We start from the raw sequence: 21,692 nt of genomic DNA on the forward strand, positions 1-21,692 counted from the left end.
ATACCTACGTCTTTGACATACTATACTGATATTCTTATGTAAGAAAGTAAAAATTCATATTGACCCCTTATTTTGTTCTTTATATTTAGCCACACAAAATGCGTCATATTCACAAGGTAAGCAGCCAGATAAGGATCTGAGATGTTTTTGTTTTTAAATTTAAGAGATTTTATAATTTTAACCACCTACAAATTTATATAGCTTTATTTAGGAGAGATTTCACAAATTTCACTTATAATAATGTAAACTCTGAAATTAACGTTCTAAATTTAAAGTGTCTAAGTTGAGTACTTATAAATTTATTCTCACATAAGTACTCATCTTTGCTCTTCCAAATTTGTGTAAATATATATTTTCTTATATTTCTAGTTCCTTCAAGTGCACCTCAACCACAAGGTCATTATATACTATTATTATGTCTTTGTCATTATGTATGCGAGTATAAATTCATTTTGATACCTTATTTTGTTCTATATATTTAGTCAAACAAAATGTGGCATATTCACAAGGTAAGTAACCAGATAAGGGTCTGAGATGTTTTTGTTTTCAAATTGAGAGATTTCTCTCTTAATATATTTAATTATATACTTGAACCATAATAACCTCTTAGTGGTTTAATTAAAAATGTTTTTAAATAAATATTTAATAATTTAACCACCAACAATAAAATATCGTTTTATTTAAGAGATATTTCAAAAAATTCACTTTTACTAATTTAAGCTCCCAAATTAACATTCAATGTTAAGGGTATCTAAGTTGAATACTTACACATATTTTTTCACATAGGTGCTCATCATTGTAATTATAATTTTCTATTTATAACATTTTTTTTAAATATTTCTAGTTCCTTCAAGTGTACCTCAACCACAAGGTCAGTAGCATCTAAAAATGACACTTTAATAGCAGCAAACATAGACGGTAGATATCCGAAATTATCTATCTACTAGAACCATTTTATGGTTAAGGTATCATATTAAATGATAATAAAATGTGTTGATAGTAGTTACTTACTTGAATGTTTACCATTATTCGTTTAAGCGTGAGTTAATATTGATACCTAATTTTGTTTCCTGTATTTAGTCCCACAACAAATGCAACAACAACAATGTGAGTAATATCTACCCACTATATTTATAGTTAAGGTTTCATATTAGATGATAATATTATAATGTGTTGATAGTAGTTACTTACTTGAATGTTTGTTAATACTGATACCTAATTTTGTTTTCTGTATTTAGTCCCACAACAAATGCAACAACAACAATGTGAGTAATATCTACCCACTATATTTATAGTTAAGGTTTCATATTAGATGATAATATTATAATGTGTTGATAGTAGTTACTTACTTGAATGTTTGTTAATACTGATACCTAATTTTGTTTTCTGTAAATAGTCCCACAACAAATGCAACAACAACAATGTGAGTAATGTCTAACATTTAATGTACATAATATATTTTATGTTGTTATTAATATAAATTAGGTATATTTAAACTTTGATGTGACCTGAGAAGGTTTTTTTTTTTGCATCTCAAATGTATTAATCTTCACTACATTGATTTTATTTGTTATTTCCTATTTGTACTTTTTACAAAGTCGCATCAAAGGGCATTGCTTGAGAGCGGTTTTCATCTCACTGAGATCTAATACTTCCCACAGTCCTAGTAGCTAAGAATAGAATAGTTTTAACGCATGTGTTTAGAATAATTCGATGGGCTACTTTTATCAGATAATATAATAAATGATGATTTAAATGTCTTTTATATGATACATAAAAGACATTTAGAAGAAATTTATTCGTCCATTTTTGTGGTTTTTGATATTGTAGAATTACTTTTTTTTTTAATTATTTACTCTCAAGTTGATATACGCAATTATCTATATAATAGCAGCAAACATTAATTGAACTTGTACTATTTGTCGGATAAGTTGGAGGTAGTTTGACTGAATCAAAAGACAGGATGTAGACTTAATAGTTATATACTCTATACATAAATGTGTACTCAACTAAGGCAGAAATTCTTACGTTTACTAGATTAATTTTATATAGTATTAAAGTGGTCTAAAAATTGTTTTTCTTTAATTTATGCTTTTAACCCACCTTTATTGCTTTTTATAGTAAAAAATTAAGTTTAAAAAAAATATTTTTTGCTATCCCAAGCCAACAACTTATAATGTTTGATTATTTTTCTTTTGAGATTTAATAAATTGTTATATTTTTTTTGGCTTTCTTAACATAGGCTGCTTTAAGTTTGATTATTCGAAATTAACAATTTACTATAGTCTTGACTTTAGAGTATTTAATAAAATGGCATATTGTATTGATACAATTTGATTTTTTAAATGCATTACAATTACTTTTCTCACAAACTTATGTATGCGACTATAAATTCATATTGATAACTTATTATGATCTTTATATTATTTAGTCCAACCAAGTATGGAAAATGTTCAAGGTAAGTAACGGTAAAACTAGAGATTACATCTATTATGCATTTTCTTTGTGTAACACACACTACCCACACTAAACGAAATATATAATTATTTATTTTTAATATGTGAAATTTGCACTGATATTACAATATGAAAACGTGTAAAAAAAATATATTTCTAAATAATTATTTATTTTTATATCCCAGTTACCACTTGAATATTTGCGAACAATCATTTGATTTCTATAATTTGTTAAATTAGGTGGTGCTTCCATTGAAACAAGAGGTCAGTATAGACTAACCTTAATGCCATTATAATCCATTGATAACGATTGAGAACTTGAATGCATAACAAATATTTTCTTTTCTCACACACTTATTTATAATGTGTTTTATACATTTTGTAATATTGTTTTATCAAATGAATATGATAATAATTATTTGATTTCTTAATACTTAGTACCAGCTGTGCAATATGTACCGAGTAAGTAACAACTAACTATTTATCACAGCCAACTCTTTCAAGTATATCTTGTGAATTATATTTCTATTGTGTTTATAGTCAAAGCCATATACATATGTTGGTAACTAATTTTGATTGTTTTTTATAGTCCAAGCTCAGCCAATTAGACAAGGTAAGTAACAACTAACAGTTACATTTTTATTCCTCCTGTACCTACATCTATTTTTTACATATTTTAAAATAAATAAGACTGGGGAGTTGCCCTATTGTCTCCTATATTTTTCGATCATTATATCTTCCCATCTATTAATTTGTTTCCCATTTATCACAGCCAAATTCTTCATGTATATCTTGTGAATTATCCTTATATTTTTATACTAAATGCTCAATGCTATACACATACAGGGTGATCCACTTATCGTGAGCCACTCAATATCTTATGGGTTTAATAAGAAATAAACAATATGAATAAAAACAATTTTAATTCTTATTAAACTCTATAAGATATTGAGTGGTTCACGATAAGTGGATCACCCTGTATATTGATAACTAATTTTGTTTTTTTTTTTAAGTAATGCCACAAAGTCAAGAATATGGACAAGGTAAGTAAAAACCAATATAATTTGTTATTCCTCCATTACCTTCTTTTAATTTTGTTAAGAAATCGTCTATAAATAAAATAAATAAGGCCGGGGAAATGCCTCATTGTGTCCAATATTTTTCGATTATAAGTTTTTCCCATCTATTACTTTGTTTTCCATTTATCAGAGTCATAAACTAAATATTAATTTTGACTTCCAATTGTGTTCTTTTTTTTTTATGTTACAAGTTGTGCCATTTAATCCACAAGGTCCTCTAAATATACAACAAGGTAAGTATCTTCCCACAATATTCAAAGGCATGTCATACAATTTGTCTTGATTTGTGATGTGCTTGTAAGAATTCAATGTTAAGACCTAATTTGTTTTTTTATATTGAACCCTACTTAATCCCGCATATGGACAGTAAATGTAAAAATTAATAGTTTGGTTATAAAAATTCCGAGTAAAAGGTTACTCGAACTTTTTATAAAATTAAATTCTTTTAAAATTCTAATTCTAATTATGATTTTCCTAATGCAAATTAAATATATTTCATATATGCTTTACACTTTCACATATGCTATTACAAAGTCATATGAATAACTAATATAGTTCTTTTTATTTTTTAGTCTCTCAAAATTCAGCATACCTGCAAGGTAAGTAACAGCTAAAGGTAAAGTAAGGGGACGTTTTAAATTTTCCTTGTTATTTTGTGTAAATAGTATAAATTTTAGTTTCTATGTGAAGTTTAGAAAGTACTGTTTTTACAATGATGTTTTTATTTTTTTTGAGGAAATAAAATATTCAATATTAAACCTGTGATTTTTTTATATGACTAGTAAAATAGTAAATCATTATTTAAAAACAATGAAATATTTAAAATTTGATATTATTTTATCAATTACATTTTTATTTTTATTTAATCATTTTTCATTTATTCTTTTACTTATGTTTTGGGGTAACATTTAAATAATTTTATCATTATCAATATTTCCTCGCACACTTATTTATGCATGTAAGAATTCATATTTATAGTCCATTTTATTCTTTATATTTAGGTATGCAATTGCAAACTTATCCACAAGGTATGTAACAACTTACAATATTATTACTCTCAGTCATTCTCAGTAGTACTTATGCATATTCTGTATACCGCTATCTCACAATTTAATGACATACTGTATTGATAGAAGTTGATTATGCACTATAAATATGTTTTTCACAAACTTATGTATGTGACTATGAATTCATAGTAATAACTCACTTTGTTCTTCATATTTAGGTATGCAAACTGTGCCATATAATTATCCACAAGGTATGCAACAACATACAATTAAAAGCACGTTTTACAAGTTTACTTTTTTGTAACCATTGTGTTATGTACAAACGTTTCAGTTGTAGAACTTTGTTTATTCCGAAAAGATAAAATATAACGTTAAAGTGATCCCCTTTATTTTGAGGAAATAAAACAGAGTATTGTTTTATTCAATCTACAAAATATTTAAATACTGAGCGAGAATAATGAATTTTTATTTATTCTTTTACTTATATTTTGGGGTAACTTTTAAATAATTTTATCATCATAAAAAGTTCCTCGCACTCTTATGTATGCATGTACAAATTCATATTGAAGCTCATTTTGTTGTTTATATTTAGGTATGCAAATGCAAACTTATCCACAAGGTATGTAACAACTAGCAATATTATTGCTAAAGTATTATTTTCATAATGATACCATTATATTTATCTCTATATTCGTGTGCTGGAACAGCGGTTTCTTCGAAATAAACAAATTTCGAAAATATAACGTTAAAATGATTCTCTTTATTTTAAGAAAATAAAATAGAGTATTTTTTATTCCATCTACAAAATATTTAAATACTGAGTGAAAATAATGGATTTTTAATTACTTTGTCAAATAAATTGGTGTTTGAAATAAATTTTTATCAACATTTTTAAGTATATACATATTTTTTATTTCTTGAGGATTTTGGTACTGTTGTATTCTCTTTTTTCCACGATCATTTTTTCTCAAGTTGATATCCGAAATTATTTAACTTCTATATTCATGGTTAAGGTATTATATTAGATGATGATACTGTGTATTGATAGTAGTTACTCACTTGAATGTTTAACCAGTATTCGTTTAAGCGTGAGATAATATTAATACTTAATTTTGTTTTCTATATTTAGTCCAACAACAAATGCAATACCAACAATGTAAGTAACATTTAAAGCACGTAATACATTTTATTTGGTTATTTATAAAAATTAGATATATCTAAATTTGATTAACATTCAATGAAAATTGTATATAAAAGACATGTATTTAAAATTTATTCATCCGTTTTTGGGGTTTATGATATTGTTGTATTTCCATTTTTTTCGATTAACTATTCTCAGGTTGATATCAGAAATAATCTACTAACTATGGTTATAGTTAAGGTGACATATTAAATAATAATTTAATATGGTGATAGTAGTTACTTATTTGAATGTTTACCAGTATTCGTTTAAGCGTTAGTTGATATTAATACCTAATTTTGTTTAGTCCCACAACAAATGCAACAACAAATGCAATGTGAGTAATATCTATCATTTCAAGCACTTAATACATTTTATTTTTTTATATTTCTATAAATTAGATTTATTTAAATTTTGATGTGGCCTGAGAAGGTATCATATTAAATGATAATATAATGTGTTGATAAAAGGTACTTCTTGAATGTTTACCAGTATTCGTTTAGGCGTGAGTTAATATTAATACCTAATATTTTTTTCTATATTTAGTTCCACCACAAGTGCAATATCAACAAGGTAAGTCACAACTAACATTTTTAACATATTACATATTTTATTTTGTATTTTATAAAATGAGTTAGGTATGTTTAAACTTTGATGCGAGCTGAAAAGGTATTGTGTTTACCATGATGTGTTTTTATTTTGTGCTTGAATTTAAAGTGTTGGGTAAAATCACTTGTAAACAAAAGCTTCAAAGCGAATCTGTGGTTTAAACCAGTACAGTCCAAAACAGTATGAAGGTACTATACGAAAGTGGGTAGTAGTAGTAAGTTATAATAGTAATTATAATATGTGAGTGAGTAAATGAGGACCAGTGAAACTAATGACAATAATGTGCATAAAAAATAATTTCTAGTATTGGGGTAGGTACGTTTAGGGTCCATCGTCTGTCTATACAAATTTGATTCACTCACACATAGCAACCTGGAAGATAAATGCGATCAAAGTGTAATTTGTCCTTTTTTTTAGGGGGGGGGGGTCCTTTTTTAAAAAAAGGTTGACTACAAATTTTTGAGAAAATAAAAACACATCATTGTAAAAATAATACCTTCTCAGCCTCGTATCGAGACTAAAACAATAAGTAATATTAACCTTGGTTTCTGGAAAAGATGACAATGCATGCCTACACTAATATGCAGGTCTTTTTTTTTTGGAATTTACTTACCAAAAGTACGTCTTAATAAATACATTTCAGATGTTGAACCGCAATGCCATCACTCTACAATTATCATTCGTACACCTCGTCATCATTCGCATCATCATTCTCATTACGGTTATTAAGGTAACGTAACACAACCGTTTCATTTCCATAACCATACACAAAGAATGTTTGATGTGTTACATAATATGACAAACTTGTTTAATGTTCATGTCAATTTTTTTTCCATAAAATAAATTGGAACTTATATTCACTCGATGAAACATGCACATAAACACAACAGCCAGCACCTGTTTAGCGTATATTGTAAATTAAAAGCCCAGTGTAAATATTTGTTAAATAATCATTAAGCTAAAAACAGTTGTACTGAAATTTTAATTTGATCAAAACTGTCTAAAATAATTTATACCGTCCAATTGAGCAAACAAATTCACTAAACGATAGTTCTAGATGGTAACTGTTAAAAGTCTTATTATGCAACATACACTAACAGTGTCCTTGTCTTAGGAATGATCTTAATAATGATGTATTTTTTTAGCTACAGAAAAGACTCAAATGTGTCGTAAGAATACCCAGTTTGGTTTCAAGTACAATTTAATAATTTTTTGACTGTATAAACTTTTAAAAGCCAACATTATAATATATTTCACTGAATTACAATAATATCAATAAACTTTTACTATTTGGAAAATTGAATATATAGTCATTTGTTATACCTATTGCTATTCTCTTGATAAAACATTTTATTATATATAATTTTATATAATAAGTTAGATTGATTGGTTGAAATTAAAAAGACAATTCATGTGATTGGTTTTGGTGCGTTTTAAGTGGTTTGTTTTGTGACAATGCAGTGTCTAAAGTAAACAACAGGCAGCAAAAATATATCCTTAATTCTTTTATTTTATTATATTGTTTTAAATTGTCATTAGCAACAACAAATAAATATTATTTTAAAGGGCGTTAGAAATTATAATAATAATTACCATAAAAACCTTAGCTTTACCCCCGTCAATTTATATCATTTAAAATAAATGTTGTGTAATAACCAATCTACAGTTTTGCATTTTTCTTTCTTTATTTCACTTTTCTGTTACAAGATTAAATGTGTGTTGGAACTCATTTTTTGTTGTGTAAGGGTTTTAATTATTAAGTCAGGGTCTTTAATTAGTAATGCTATTTAGGTATACGGCTAACATTTTCAGTTGAGTTAAAATTTCAATGTATTATACTTTGTTTTTCATAACTACTATTGCAATGCAAACAGATGAAAAACGCCTGTGTTCATCATGAATTTATAAGTACATTGAACAGTCGTGTTTTACAAAAACAATTTTCATAGTTTTTACCATTACAGTTTCTGTATGGCACGTGCACGCCAAATACAGCACAAAAATAGAACACAATATTAAATGTGTTGCTTAACGAAAATATGTTGCTCTTTGAATCGCGTTCTGCTTCGTGATTTATTATTTATTTATTTTTTGCATGGTAGTGCCCAATACTATATTTAACTTGATTGTATTGGAAAATCATAATAACACTATCTCAAGTTCATTATAAAATGCAAATTTGAGATAAATATTTCTATATTATGTTCTGCTCATGAACAATGCAACTGAATAGGTACCATAATTTTTAATGGCATTTTAAAATAACATGTCTTCACAATGACCTAGAATTACCTATGTACGAATTTATCGGTTTAAAAAAACAAAAAGCAACAGATATTATGTTACCGGTTCATATTTTTTATAAAAGAGAAGATACCGTATTACTTGATTGAATACTATAAAAAATATGCTTCTCGATAAGATACTAACAAATAATCATGTTTTTACAAAATACCAACAATATATACAAATATATCAGTTTAAAAAAAAAACAAATATGTAGAATAGCTCTTAGGCTTAACTGCTTTTGATCTTGTTAAATAAAAATCAATTAAAACCAAGTCAATGTCAAGAAACGCATAACATGTAAAATAATATTGAACTTGGAATGAACTGTTTATGTATCATCCCAAAAGAAGTTTTTTTTTAAAAATTGTTTTCCCAAGTAACCGCTGACCTGGGAGGGAACTGTTTACACACTTAGTTAGGTCCCAAAAGACCTAACTTAACACTTGAACAACATGTTCTTTATACAATTTTTTTTTTTTACAAGTTCAAGCTCAATCAAGCTATCAGAATACCATACAATATTTCGTTTTGGTCCACATTTTTTTAGTAATAAAAAATAATATAAATTCTAGCTAAATAAAAATTTTTCTGAAATAATAATAATATGGTCTTTATGTCACAATTGTCTATGTTTAAAATGTTAACTAAAATTTAAAATTTACTACGAATTAAACATCAAACAAGTATTGAAAAATGTATACACGTTTTTAAAATATTATTGCCGCTTTACGCGTTTCATAGTAGGTCGGTTTTAAATTTAGAAAGAGTTGTTTTCTATAGAAAATACACAGGTGTGGAGGCCTCTCAACGATGTTAAGGTGGATTTTGTTCAGTACAAAAACAACAAAAAAAAAAGTCCCAAAAACTAGAGGAAAGGTCTTATGATATTTTTGTTTGGATGGTCAACTGGTGTACTATGTCTTAGGAATATTCCATAAAAATCGCGAATTACTTAGACTCTTTAAAAAAAAAAAAAAACAGAGCATCTAAGCTAAGCTATTACTTCTGTATTATGTTTTGTCCCATTTAATAATTTTGATGCGATGCTGCGAAGGTCAATATTGAATGAACGCGTTTGTGCATTCTAAAAGTTCTTCTTCTTAATCTAAAAATGATGACCTCTAATTTATTGTTTCCTTCCTAATACTGGAAATTTTTGCTTTATTTGTAAACGTTTGCCATTTTGGCGCACCCTGTATATGCGGCACTTCGACTTATGTTCAAAAAATATTTGAAAAATATTTTAGACAAGTTTTAGTCTCAACGTTAACCGAAATGGTTTAACTGCTGGTGAATTTTTGTTTATTTTGTCAGTGTTTGCCAATAGTTATTTCTGTTGTTTGCAATAAATCACAACCATTTGCGTCATACTTTGGTGAAACCGTTTGTACAAAGTCGCTAAATAATTTACTATAGTTTCAGAAAAAGTTTTCTCTGCACGTTATCAAGTTGTCTATTGTAGGGTAATTGTTTTGAGTTTAAAACCTTCCTTCGCTGGTTATTACAAGATGCAAAAAAACATTATGTTTTTCATAGCTGCCATCATCGTGGAAATAGCATTAGGTAATGTTATTAGTGTATGTATTTTTAATCAATACTCAATATTGTCAGTTTGATTATCCGAAATCAACGATATACTACTTATAGCTGTGGCTAAGGTGTTATTAAGTGATAAAATGCAATATTGAAAAAAAGAGTTGCTTGTGAGAAGTTAATTACTTGAATGCATAATACATAATTTCCTCACAAACTTTTGTACTGTAATAATGAATTTATATTGATACCTAATTTTTTTGTTCATACTTAGTCACACAAGGTCAGCCAATTCCAAGTGAGTAACAATATAACTACATAATTATGTCAGTATAATACTATAAATATATGTAAAAATGAATACTACACAATTATCTATATATCATTATTTAACTTCAAACGCGATTCAATTTGTAAATTATGTTTAATTAGGTGGAGACACAACGGACAGAGGTCAGTATAATCGTTATAGTTAGAGTTACTCTTTAGGATTTTTTTAATTATATTTACTGGTTGAAATTGAAAAAAAATTAGGTACTTATTTTCTCCACTAAACCATGAATAAAAATTAAAGGTTTTTGGTTTTACAAGACGCTTTGCTTCGGGTAGGGGACAGTGGGAGAGTGGAGGAGAAAAAAATAAGTAGGGGAGGGGGGATGGGATATTAGACGTAGAGGGGAGGGGAGAAGGGAAAATAGGTAACGTGAAAATGGTATCGTTAAACTAATGACGCAAAAAGTGAGTGTGTGTGTGTTTAGCCCAAAAAAACATATCCAACATTTTTCGTTGGTATTAAATATGTATATATATATATATATATATTGATCTAGCACAATTTTTTATTTGAATATGAATTCATATTGATACCTAAATTGTGCGAGGACAATAGATATATATATACAGAGAGAGAGAGAGAGAGATTTATGACTTTAAAGTATGTAATTAAACCTACCTAATTTTGTTTTTAATAATTAGGTTTGGGTAAAGAGCAAAATAATCTTCCTATTGGTAAGTAACAACTGACAATTAAACACAGTTTATAAAATGCTTTTTTGGTCATTCACGACAATGCGAGGTTATTTGTTCGATTATCTGGGAATTTGCACCACAATTTCTTATGCTCATTTTCTCACGCTGGTGTCTCAGCAAGTCTTAAATGTATAAAGCATAATATAGTTCGCATCATCCTTACCCCGTTCTAAGTTTAAATTTGAGTTTTTGTTGAATTGGGTGTCAATTGTGGTCTTTTGGGGTAACTTCATTAAATAGCACGTGTCATATTTCTGCCATAAATTTCCACCATAACAATAGTAGGTATTGAACTTTGACGGTAGAGAGACATGCTTTCAGTTTATAATGTAGGTTGCGGAGCCGTATGTTTTGCCATATGTGTATGTATATAGCTTGGATTAATTTAAATTCTTGAACAATCCCTCTCGTTTCGAGCTAACGTTTCACACAGGTGCACGAGATTCTTATAGGATGAGCATGTACAGTTGTCATTGTCTTAGAATTTATGTCTTAGTATGAGTTCATATTGATAAGTAATTTTGTTCTTTATATCCCTAGTCCCACAAGGTTATCCATATACACCAAGTAAGTAACCACTACGAATTAAATACACGTTAAAACATTTCTTAATTTTGCTTCTAAATTGTATTATAAGTATAAATGCATTATACTTATTGCTTCTTCGTTGATTTTAATCCATAGTTAATACTTCTATCTGAGTTATTAAATACTTCATTGTATTTACAAGTTGATTACTAGTACAAATTATACATAGTATACACCTCGCGTACATATTATCTAATTTTATTCTTTATATTTAGCTACGCCGAGTGCGCCATATTACTCAGGTAAGTAACAGCTAACAAATAATAAATGTATCTTTTAAATAGTTGTACATTCAACTGATTCGCATCAAAGCGTATTACTTGACATTTGTTTTGTGAACTATATTTTATATACATACTAGCTTCGATGCAAAACTGAGGAGATATTGTTCTTACAATGTTGTGATTTTTTTTTATGACTAGAAATTATTACTACCACAATGGTTGTAATCGATATTTTTACAAATTTTACTTAGTTCTTTTTATAGAAAAATTGTATATCAACTTTTAATGGTAGAACGTTTTATTCCATACATAATAAATATTTTATTATGTACAACCTTATTATTCCTAGGAGATAAAACATGTAATATTGATCATATGCATTACAAAGTCAAATTATTGTTAAAAAATAATGAGTTATTTGAAATGAGCAATTTTTTTTTATCAAATTAAAGTGTATTTTTAATAAATTTGCGTTTACTATTTCAATCATTTACTTATTATTTTTGGGTGGTTTTAAATAGTTGTACCTCGTTTATATTCGTTTCTTCAACCTCGAGTGGGTTTAAGTGAGTCTGATTTATTGTCATATTATAATGATAATAGTTGATATATTAAATGCCCTATATTCAAATATTTTCCTCACATACCTATGTATGAGGGTATAAATTCATTTTGATACCCAATTTTGTTTTTATATTTAGACGAACCAAGGTATTCTCAACAACAAGGTAATAAACAACTAGTAGTAAGAGTCACGTTATACATTTTTATTCGTATTTTATACACCTACTTTGGTTGATTTTCTAAATTCAACCATCAAGTCCTAAATATAATAGTTTTGGCTTAAATGTATCTAATTAAATGAAGCATTTTATTGTATTAATATTATTTTGTTTTTATATTTTGCCGCACAAGATCTGTTAGGATATCCAGAACAAGGTAAGTGACCACCTAGCAATTAAAGTATAAATTCATATTGATACCTAATTTTGTTTTTATATTTAGGAGCATCAAAGTATTCTCCAGAACAAGGTAATCATTAACTAATAGAAAAAGACACGTTGTACATTTTAATTTGTTTTTTATACACCTTTCTTCTTCTGAAATTCAACCATCCAGTCTTAAATATAATAGCTTTCGTTTAATGTATCTAATTAAATGAAGCATTGTATTGTAATAATATTTATTTAATTTTTTTATATTTAGTCGCACAAGCACAACGTGTGTTAGGATATCCAGGTAAGTATCACCTAGAAGTTAAAAGCAAGCTATACAATTTTACTTGTTTTGTTTTTTGTACAGTTTGTATAACATTTTGAATTGTAGAACATTTTTATTCCGGAAAGATGAAATATTTCATTAAATAGAATTTTTATTACGATGGAGGAAAACTTAAATGGTGTACTTAGTAAACTTCCAAAGAGTATTTTATAAATAAATGCTAATAAATTACATATTTTATTATACTTATGTCCTTCACTCATTTACATAATTTGAAATCATATTTATTCCTTTTTTTTTCTTAACGTTTAGGTGGTGCATCAAGTTCGACACCATATCCAACACAAAGTAAGTATCGTCTAGTAATTATAGGCACGTTATAAAATTACATTGTTTTTTTATGTACATTTTGTAAAACCGCTTTGTTGGCCATCTTTGACCGGGTTCGGCACGATGACCTGTGAAAAAAATTGCTCCTTGCTCTTTGTTTTCTACTTTTAAAGACTTACCCGACTATTCGTTTCTTCGGTATTCGACTAAATTCTAGCTACTCTGCTTGTCATCAATTACGAGCAGGGGTCCCTCAAAGGATTGATATCATTCCCTTTCTCTATGCTACATTTACCCACGATATCCCGAAAACCTTTTATACCGGGTGGTTATAATATTCACCTATGCGAGCATGAACTTATATGCATATCTGATTTTATGTTTAGGACCACAAAGTAATGCGTATGGATCAAGTAAGTGACACCTAAGAAAGGCACTTTATAAATTTAATAACTTAGTGGTTATATAGATATAGGTAGATTAAAGTGGCCAATAGCAGACAATTCATTTTAAATTGTTAAATAAGTATATTAACGACTATAACATATTATTTTATTAATTAGTTTTATATGTTAACATTTTATAAATTTATAACATAATAGATAAATAAATATAACTTATTTCGAGGAGAAAATATATTGAGTAACAAATCAAAGTATTTTTTCATTTAATTACCGAACTTAAATAACTATTTGAAAAAAATTAATTGTTTTGCAATTTGTAATAATTCTCTTCTCTTATGGTTGGTTTTGCAGTTGGACATGCGCTCTCCACTCTTCCCTGTTCCCAGCTAATCTCTTCAGTTTGGTGTAGCTTGATAGTCTAATTAGGTCTGATTTTTGGCACATCATAACTTTAGTTTTTTGCCAGTTAATAATCAAATGGTATTTTTGGAAGCATCGCGCCATTTCTTCCAGTGCTTTTTCCAAGTCATGCTCGTTATTGGCCAGGAGTGCAATATCGTCAGCGAACCTTAAGATGGTTATTATTTCTCCGTCCACTCGTATGGCTATTTTATTTCTGAGAAGCGTTTCTCTAATTTCTCTAATAGGCTGTTCGACATAAATATTTATTAGAGTTGGCAAGAGTGGACACCTTCCTAATTATCGCTGTCTCTGTTTTGTCCGTTACTTTTATTGTAACTGATTGATCTTTGTATAAATTATATATTATCCTTCTATCTCTGTAGTCAGCTCCTATTCCTTTTAAAGTATAGAACATATGTGTTCCATTGCACCTTATCGAAAGCCTTTTCCAAATCTATAAACGCTATAAATATGTCTTTACTAAATTTTATTGGTTTTTCTACCAATATTCTTAAGCCTAAGATTGCCTCTCTAGTACCTTTGTTCCTTCTGAACCCGAATTGGTCGTCGCCTAACTCTTTTTCTACTATGTTCTCAATTCGATTGCATACTATCTTTACTAGGTTTTTGGCAACGTGTGCCATTAAACTTAATCGTTCTGAATTCACTACATGTATCGGCCGGTGCTCTTTTAGGTATAGGTACTTTAGGTATAATACTTTCCTTGAAGTCTCTTGTAATTCTGTGCTCGAATTTGGATAAGTTCCATTGCTATGACATCTACAGCGACTGATCTACCAGTTTTCATTTATCTTTAGAGTTTTATTATGAGTTATATAATGTAATAATTACTGTATGAAATAGATTTGTATATAAAATATAATTTTATTCCCAGTTTTAAAAATGTATATGTTATATTTTTGGAGACTTTCAAATAGTTTATATGAGAATATATGTTTAATATTATCTAATTTATATTCTTTAATTCCACAAGGTGAACAATTTGGAAGAGGTGCGTAGCAACTAAACATTGATTACACGTTATAAGTTTTACTTAGTTTTAGTTGTTGAGCTTAAGGTTTGATGTGGACACATAATTTTAACATAATCTGTACTGTTAAAATATTATAACGATAATAATATTTTATTACTAATAGAACAAAATAATACATAAATCTTTTTAAGAATAAACAGTATAGTATGAGCAATTAAATTAAGTATAGATAAAAAAGTAGGCTAGCGACAATAATAGCTAAGGTGAACAACTATATTTTATAATTAAATTTAGTTAATAATTATTTTGTGTAGTTGTTATGATTTTCTTTTGAGGTGGAAAACCATTTAGTAACAAACCTGAGTATTTTTTTTTTATTTAACTACCAAATTCAAAAACATTTTTAAGACCAATGAGTCACCTATTTGAATATCTTGAATGGTTAATACAAGTTTTCCTCATTAACTTACTTTTGCAAGTATGAATTTTTATTGACAACTAATTGTAAACAGAAAAACAACTAGAAACAAAAATAATTCATTAAATTCTACCTACTAATAGTTATGGCTTTAATATTTCTAATTAAATGATCCACTGTATTGTATTAATATTATTTTATTTTTGATATTTAGTCCCCCAAGGTCGGCCAGCATATCCACTACAAGGTAAGTGACATCTAGCAATTTAAAGCTTAATTTATTAAATGCCTTATATTCAAATATTTTCCTCACACATCTATGAGTGAGAGTATAACTTCATAATGATACCTAATTTTTTGTTTTTGTATTTAGAAGAAAAAAAGTATTCTCAAGAAGAAGGTAATCAACAACTAATAGTAAAATAAATGTTATACATTTTAATTCGTTTTTTATATACCTACTTTGGTCGATTTTCCTCTACTAAAAGTCAACTATATAGTCCTAAATTTAATAATTATGGCTTTAATGTATCTAATTAAACGAAGCATTGTGTTGTATTAATTTTGTTTTTTTATATTTAGTCGCACAACTTCTGCGAGCACAACAATCACAAGGTAAGTATCACCTAGAAGTTAAAAGCAAGTTATACAATTTTACTTTGTATTTTTTATACATTTTGTATAAAATTTTGAATTGTAGAATATTTTTATAATGGAAAGATCAAATATTTCGTTTAGTAGAAAGATGGAGGATAACTTAAATAGAGTACTTTTATGTGTACTTGGTAATTTTCATAGAGTATTGTATAAATAGAAGTTGATAAATTACATTTATTATACTTATTCTCTTTATTAACTAACACAATATGTGTGCGACTATGAAATCATGTTCATTCCTTATTTTGTTCTAATCGTTTAGGTGGCGCATCAAGTGCGACACAATATCAACCACAAGGTAAGTGTCATCTAGCAATTAAAAGCTTAATTTATTAAATGCCTTATACTCAAATATTTTCCTCACACATCTATGAGTGAGAGTATAAATTCATATTGATACCTAATTTTTTTTTTTATATTTTGAAGCAACACAGTTTACTCAAGACCAAGGTAATCAACAACTAATAGTAAAAGACACGCTGTACATTTTAATTTGTTTTTTATACACCTACTTTTGGTTGATTTTCTTCTTCTGAAATTCAACTATCTAGTCCTAAATATAATAGTTTTCGTTTAATGTATCTAATTAAATAAAGCATTGTTTTGTAATAATATTTATTTAATTTTTTTATATTTAGTCGCACAACTTCTGCGAGCACAACAATTACAAGGTAAGTATCCCATAAAAGTTAAAAGCAAGTTATACAGTTTTACTTTGTTTTTCTTATACATTTTGTATACAATTTTTAATTGTATAATATTTTCATTGTGAAAAGATAAAATATTTCGTTTGGTAGAAAGATGGAGGATAAATTAAATAGAGTACTTTTATGTGTACTTAGTAATTTTTATATAGTATTGTATTAATAGAATTAAATAGATTGTACCTATTGTCTTCACTCGCTTTCACCATATCACATATGTATGCGACTATGAAATCATAATATTGATTTCTTATTTTGTTCATTACGTTTAGGTGGTGCATCAAACATGTCACAATATCAACCACAAGGTAAGTGTCATCTAGCAATTAAAAGCTTAATTTAATAAATGCCTTATACTCGAATATTTTCCTCACAAATCTATGAGTGAGAGTATAAATTCATATTGATATCTATTTTTTTTTTGTATTTTGAAGCAACACAGTTTTCTCAAGAACAAGGTAATCAACAACTAATAGTAAAAGACACGTTGTACATTTTAATTTGTTTTTTATACACCTACTTTTGGTTGATTTTCTTCTTCTGAAATTCAACCATCTAGTCCTAAATAAAATAGTTTTCGTTTAATGTATCTAATTAAATAAAGCATTGTATTGTTATAATATTTATTTTATTTTTTTATATTTAGTCGCACAACTTCTGCGAGCACAACAATTACAAGGTAAGTATCCCATAAAAGTTAAAAGCAAGTTATACAGTTTTACTTTGTTTTTCTTATACATTTTGTATACAATTTTGAATTGTAGAATATTTTTACTATGAAAAGATAAAATATTTCGTTTAGTAGAAAGATTATAATATTGCATATGTATGTGACTATGAAACCATATTCGTTTCAATTTTTGTTCTTAACGTTTAGGTGGTGCATCAAACATGTCGCTATATCCACAACAAGGTAAGTATCATCTAGCAATTTAAGTCACGTTATAACATTTTACTTTAAGGTATTTAATTTCATAACATAGTGTATTAACAGAAGTTAATAACTTGGGTACATTATACATTTTCCCACTTACTATGTATGGGACAATGAATTTATTTTGACCCCCGGCTTGGTTTTTTTCTTAGGAATACAACAGGCATATCCGTCTCCTTATCCACAACAACGTAAGTATCATCTCACAATAAAATGCACATTATATAATTTTATGGATTGTATATACAAGTTTCAGTTATAGAATCTTTTTATTTACTTTGGATTATAAAAAATATTTTATTTAGTAGTACATTTTTATGATAACTTGTTGCTAAATTAGTAACGAATCTAAATACTTTTTATAAAAGCACCAGATACCAAATTATTATTTGAACGAAATGAGTTTTTTTTTTATAGGTACATAACTTCATTTACTTTTTTAAGTATACTCTCATATTTTTGGGTTTTTATTTATTATTTGTATCTCGGTATTTGTTGTTTGTTTATTCTCGGGTTGGCTATCCGGAAAGGTTATAGTTTTCAAGTCAATTACTTTAATACCTAATACATATGTTCTCACTCATTTACATATGTATGTAAAAACTCATATTGACACCTAATTTTATTCTTCATATTTAGCAATACAAGGACTACGTAAGTACTTACTACTTTACGTTAATAAGATGAATGCTTATTACATAACATTCCCACTTATTTACATATGTAATCAAAAACTCATATTGACACCTAATTTTGTTCTTTATATTTAGCCCAATTTACCCCACCATTATATCCACAAGGTAAGTACTTTTGGCTTTTAAGTTGATTACTTGAATGCCTAGTACTTATTTTCCTCACTCATTTACATATGTATGTAAAAACTCATATTGACACCTAATTTTGTTCTTTATATTTAGCCCAAATTTTTGCCCCACCATTTTATCCACAAGGTAAGTACTTTTGGCTTTTAAGTTGATTACTTGAATGCCTAGTACTTATTTTCCCCCTTATTTACATATGTAATCAAAAACTCATATTGACACCTAATTTTGTTCTTTATTTTTAGCCCAACAAGCATATGGACAAGGTAAGTACTTTTTGCTTTTAAATTATTACTTGTATGCCTTATACATATTTTCCTCACTCATTTACATATGTAATCAAAAACTCATATTGACACCTAATTTTGTTCTTTATATTTAGCCCAAATTTTTACCCCACCATTTTATCCACAAGGTAAGTACTTTTGGCTTTAAAGTTGATTACTTGAATGCCTATTACATATTTATCTCACTCATTTCCATATTATATATGTAAAAACTCATATTGACTTATAATTTTGTGCTTTATACTTAGCTCAACCATTCTATGCACTACATAAGTAAAAACTAATATTTAAAGGCGCCTTTTAGATATTTCTCATTGACACTATTATATAGTTTGTATACATTAAGTTTCAATACGAACTGAGAAAAAATCATTTTCAGATTTTATAAATTTATATAAAGTTTTAAAATGTTTTTATTTTATGTCTAAAACTCATTTCCTCTACTGTGATTCTAACAAAACCGCTGTAGTTTATCAGAAGCATAATATAATAATGTTTTTTTTAACGTAGATAAAAAACGAGGAAATTATGTTTAGTAGAAAACATTAAGAGACATCAATAGCGTATTTATCATTTTTTTCTAGGGGATGATATGCATCAAAAAACAATTTCCCCTGGTACCCTTGTGTGAATAATGCTCTTATGGCCGGGTCAAAAAAGGGGAATCATAATTTTTTCTTTAAAAGGATTGAAAGCTGTCTGTTTGACGTTTAAGACTTAAAAACTTGACATAATCGCCTGCTTAGGATAACCGATATCAATTTCATAAAAATAGTCTAGTTTATGTTCACAAATAGTTAATATTTATGTACAATTGTAGTGCAAGTATGAACTTATATTAATAACTTGTGTTCATTATTTTAGCCTCACATAGTTGTCCACCAGGTATGTAAAAATAAACAGCTTAGGGTAATGAGATATATACATTGATACTTGATTATTTTCTTTATATTTAGTCCATTATGATTATCATGGATCAAGTAAGCATCAACTAACCATTAAACGCGCGTTTAGATTTTACTGTAGTTTTTTTATATAAACAGTGTCAGCCATGACTTCAATGAGGAGATTAGAGGGTATAGTTCTTACAATGATTTGATGTAATTTTTTAGCTTGGAATATGCTTTAGCCTTGCCCCCCCCCCCTCTTCTCGAAAACGACACAGAATAGCGTCACTAAAGTAGTGCGAAAGTGGTGCGGTCTAGCGGTTGTTTGTACATATTATATTTGTATATAATACATCCTGGCCAATTAGTTTTTGTTGAATTATTTTTACTGTTTACAATAACGAGCACAATTAAATGAGTGGTTAAATTTACCCTAAATAACTGCCAAGGTGAATGTTGCCAATTAACCGATTAAGGCCAAATATTAAAAAACTACTAAAAAATATTCGGACACAACATAAAATTAAGACTATACTATCATCATATTTCGCAAGGAGATAAATAAGTCTACCAAATTTTCTGAAAAGTTGACCGAAATAATTTATGTATGGAGTGCAATGTTGATTTGGCGATTCACTTACATACATTTTTAATAATTATATTTAAGCTAATAAACTTAACCATTGAATTTATAAATTTCAGGTCATTGTCTTCCTCCTAGTCACCACCACCATCATAGTCGTCATGGTTGTTAATGATAAGGTAACTTACATTTAAAGTATTAATATATATAACATATATACAGGGTGATTTTTTTTATTACGAACCACTCAATATCTCATAGGGATTAATAAGAAATTAAGAAGATGTATAAATATATATATATATATATATATATATATATAATTATGTTTGTTTTATTACATAATATTGAAAATAATATAAATTTTCCGACACTAGGTAACAATACATTCCTTGGGATATTATTAAGGTAAAACTAACTTGTATATGCATAGCATAAAGTTTGTTTTTTTAAAGAATGTAGTGGGATTTTTTTTCGATAAAGAAAACCAAGTAACTTGAATAACCTATATTAACGCAAAAGCCAACATACATTTAGAGTCTTATAAATAATTATAATATTATTTGGTTTAAATAGTAATATTTTTTTAGCTATAAAAATGTCGTATAAAAATCTTTATCTAACTAAATTACCAAAAATAATTTATATCCTTCATATAACAAAAAACTAGGTTATAAAGACAGCACTAAAGTGTAACTGTTAAAATTCTAACTGTAACACACATACCTACACATTTCTTTATCTTAACAGTGGTAACATTATGCAAATCAATTATATTTCCCTGTGAATAATAATGATGTATTTTTTTTAGTTACAGAAAGGACTCAAACGTGTCGTAAAAATATCCAGTTTTATTTTCAATACAATATTATAATTATTATCATTCGATTGTCTTAGTTTTTACAAAATCAAAATTATATATTTCACAAAATCATAATAAACTTTTCATCTTTGGCAACCTTGTTTTTCATTAGTTATACATATTGGTATTCATCTTAAAAATAATTATTTGTTATTAAAGATAAGTTGTCTGGTTGAATTAATAGATAACAGCTG

General features: G+C 27.5%; 2 protein-coding genes across 12 annotated transcripts in view; both read left to right on the forward strand.

The window, feature by feature from the left end:
* The window catches only part of LOC126843089 (uncharacterized), a 31,107-nt gene extending 23,536 nt beyond the window's left edge, over positions 1-7,571 (forward strand). Inside the window, exons 37-52 of the mRNA XM_050580406.1 lie at positions 1,239-1,265; positions 2,432-2,458; positions 2,697-2,720; positions 2,895-2,918; positions 3,046-3,069; positions 3,470-3,499; positions 3,727-3,768; positions 4,108-4,134; positions 4,537-4,563; positions 4,761-4,793; positions 5,135-5,161; positions 5,672-5,698; positions 6,030-6,059; positions 6,269-6,295; positions 6,975-7,061; positions 7,477-7,571. Coding sequence (XP_050436363.1) covers positions 1,239-1,265; positions 2,432-2,458; positions 2,697-2,720; positions 2,895-2,918; positions 3,046-3,069; positions 3,470-3,499; positions 3,727-3,768; positions 4,108-4,134; positions 4,537-4,563; positions 4,761-4,793; positions 5,135-5,161; positions 5,672-5,698; positions 6,030-6,059; positions 6,269-6,295; positions 6,975-7,060 — 482 coding nt within the window. The 3' untranslated portion in view covers position 7,061; positions 7,477-7,571. The remainder of the gene's footprint in view (positions 1-1,238; positions 1,266-2,431; positions 2,459-2,696; positions 2,721-2,894; positions 2,919-3,045; positions 3,070-3,469; positions 3,500-3,726; positions 3,769-4,107; positions 4,135-4,536; positions 4,564-4,760; positions 4,794-5,134; positions 5,162-5,671; positions 5,699-6,029; positions 6,060-6,268; positions 6,296-6,974; positions 7,062-7,476) is intronic.
* Positions 7,572-9,983: 2,412 nt separating this feature from the next.
* LOC126842991 (uncharacterized) lies at positions 9,984-21,594 on the forward strand. Of its 11 annotated transcripts, none has more exons than XM_050580266.1 (35): positions 9,997-10,183; positions 10,428-10,451; positions 10,586-10,606; positions 11,129-11,161; positions 11,723-11,749; positions 11,986-12,012; positions 12,516-12,560; positions 12,696-12,722; positions 12,910-12,933; positions 13,000-13,026; positions 13,201-13,233; positions 13,528-13,563; positions 13,932-13,958; positions 15,346-15,363; positions 15,978-16,010; positions 16,137-16,163; positions 16,346-16,378; positions 16,683-16,718; positions 16,847-16,870; positions 17,059-17,091; positions 17,397-17,432; positions 17,559-17,582; positions 17,771-17,803; positions 18,002-18,037; positions 18,211-18,249; positions 18,698-18,712; positions 18,829-18,858; positions 18,976-19,008; positions 19,125-19,145; positions 19,262-19,294; positions 20,031-20,051; positions 20,123-20,146; positions 20,756-20,815; positions 21,014-21,044; positions 21,454-21,594. In XM_050580266.1, exons 1-33 carry the CDS (start codon positions 10,129-10,131, stop codon positions 20,806-20,808), a joined length of 1,008 nt encoding a protein of 335 aa, XP_050436223.1. In that variant the 5' UTR covers positions 9,997-10,128; the 3' UTR covers positions 20,809-20,815; positions 21,014-21,044; positions 21,454-21,594. The 11 variants fall into 11 exon arrangements, with proteins under 11 accessions (XP_050436232.1, XP_050436230.1, XP_050436231.1 ...); XM_050580264.1 differs by having other exon boundaries at positions 9,998-10,183; positions 21,448-21,594; XM_050580267.1 differs by lacking the exon at positions 11,723-11,749 and having other exon boundaries at positions 9,994-10,183; positions 21,448-21,594.
* Positions 21,595-21,692: the final 98 nt, after the last annotated feature.

Source organism: Adelges cooleyi, unplaced genomic scaffold (genome assembly GCF_023614345.1).
Source record: "Adelges cooleyi isolate 19-005CV unplaced genomic scaffold, UGA_ACOO_1.1 ACOO_flye_CR_arks_rails_tigmint_CR_PRNA_574, whole genome shotgun sequence".
Lineage (NCBI taxonomy): Eukaryota > Metazoa > Arthropoda > Insecta > Hemiptera > Adelgidae > Adelges > Adelges cooleyi.

Excerpts from the sequence above, each read along its gene's own strand:
- LOC126842991 (XM_050580266.1), top strand. The coding sequence starts at position 10,129 with ATGCAAAAAAACATTATGTTTTTCATAGCTGCCATCATCGTGGAAATA. Across the intron at positions 18,038-18,210 it reads GTCGCTATATCCACAACAAG|GAATACAACAGGCATATCCG; the intron begins GTAAGTATCATC and ends TTTTTTTCTTAG. Across the intron at positions 19,295-20,030 it reads CCCACCATTTTATCCACAAG|CCTCACATAGTTGTCCACCA; the intron begins GTAAGTACTTTT and ends TCATTATTTTAG.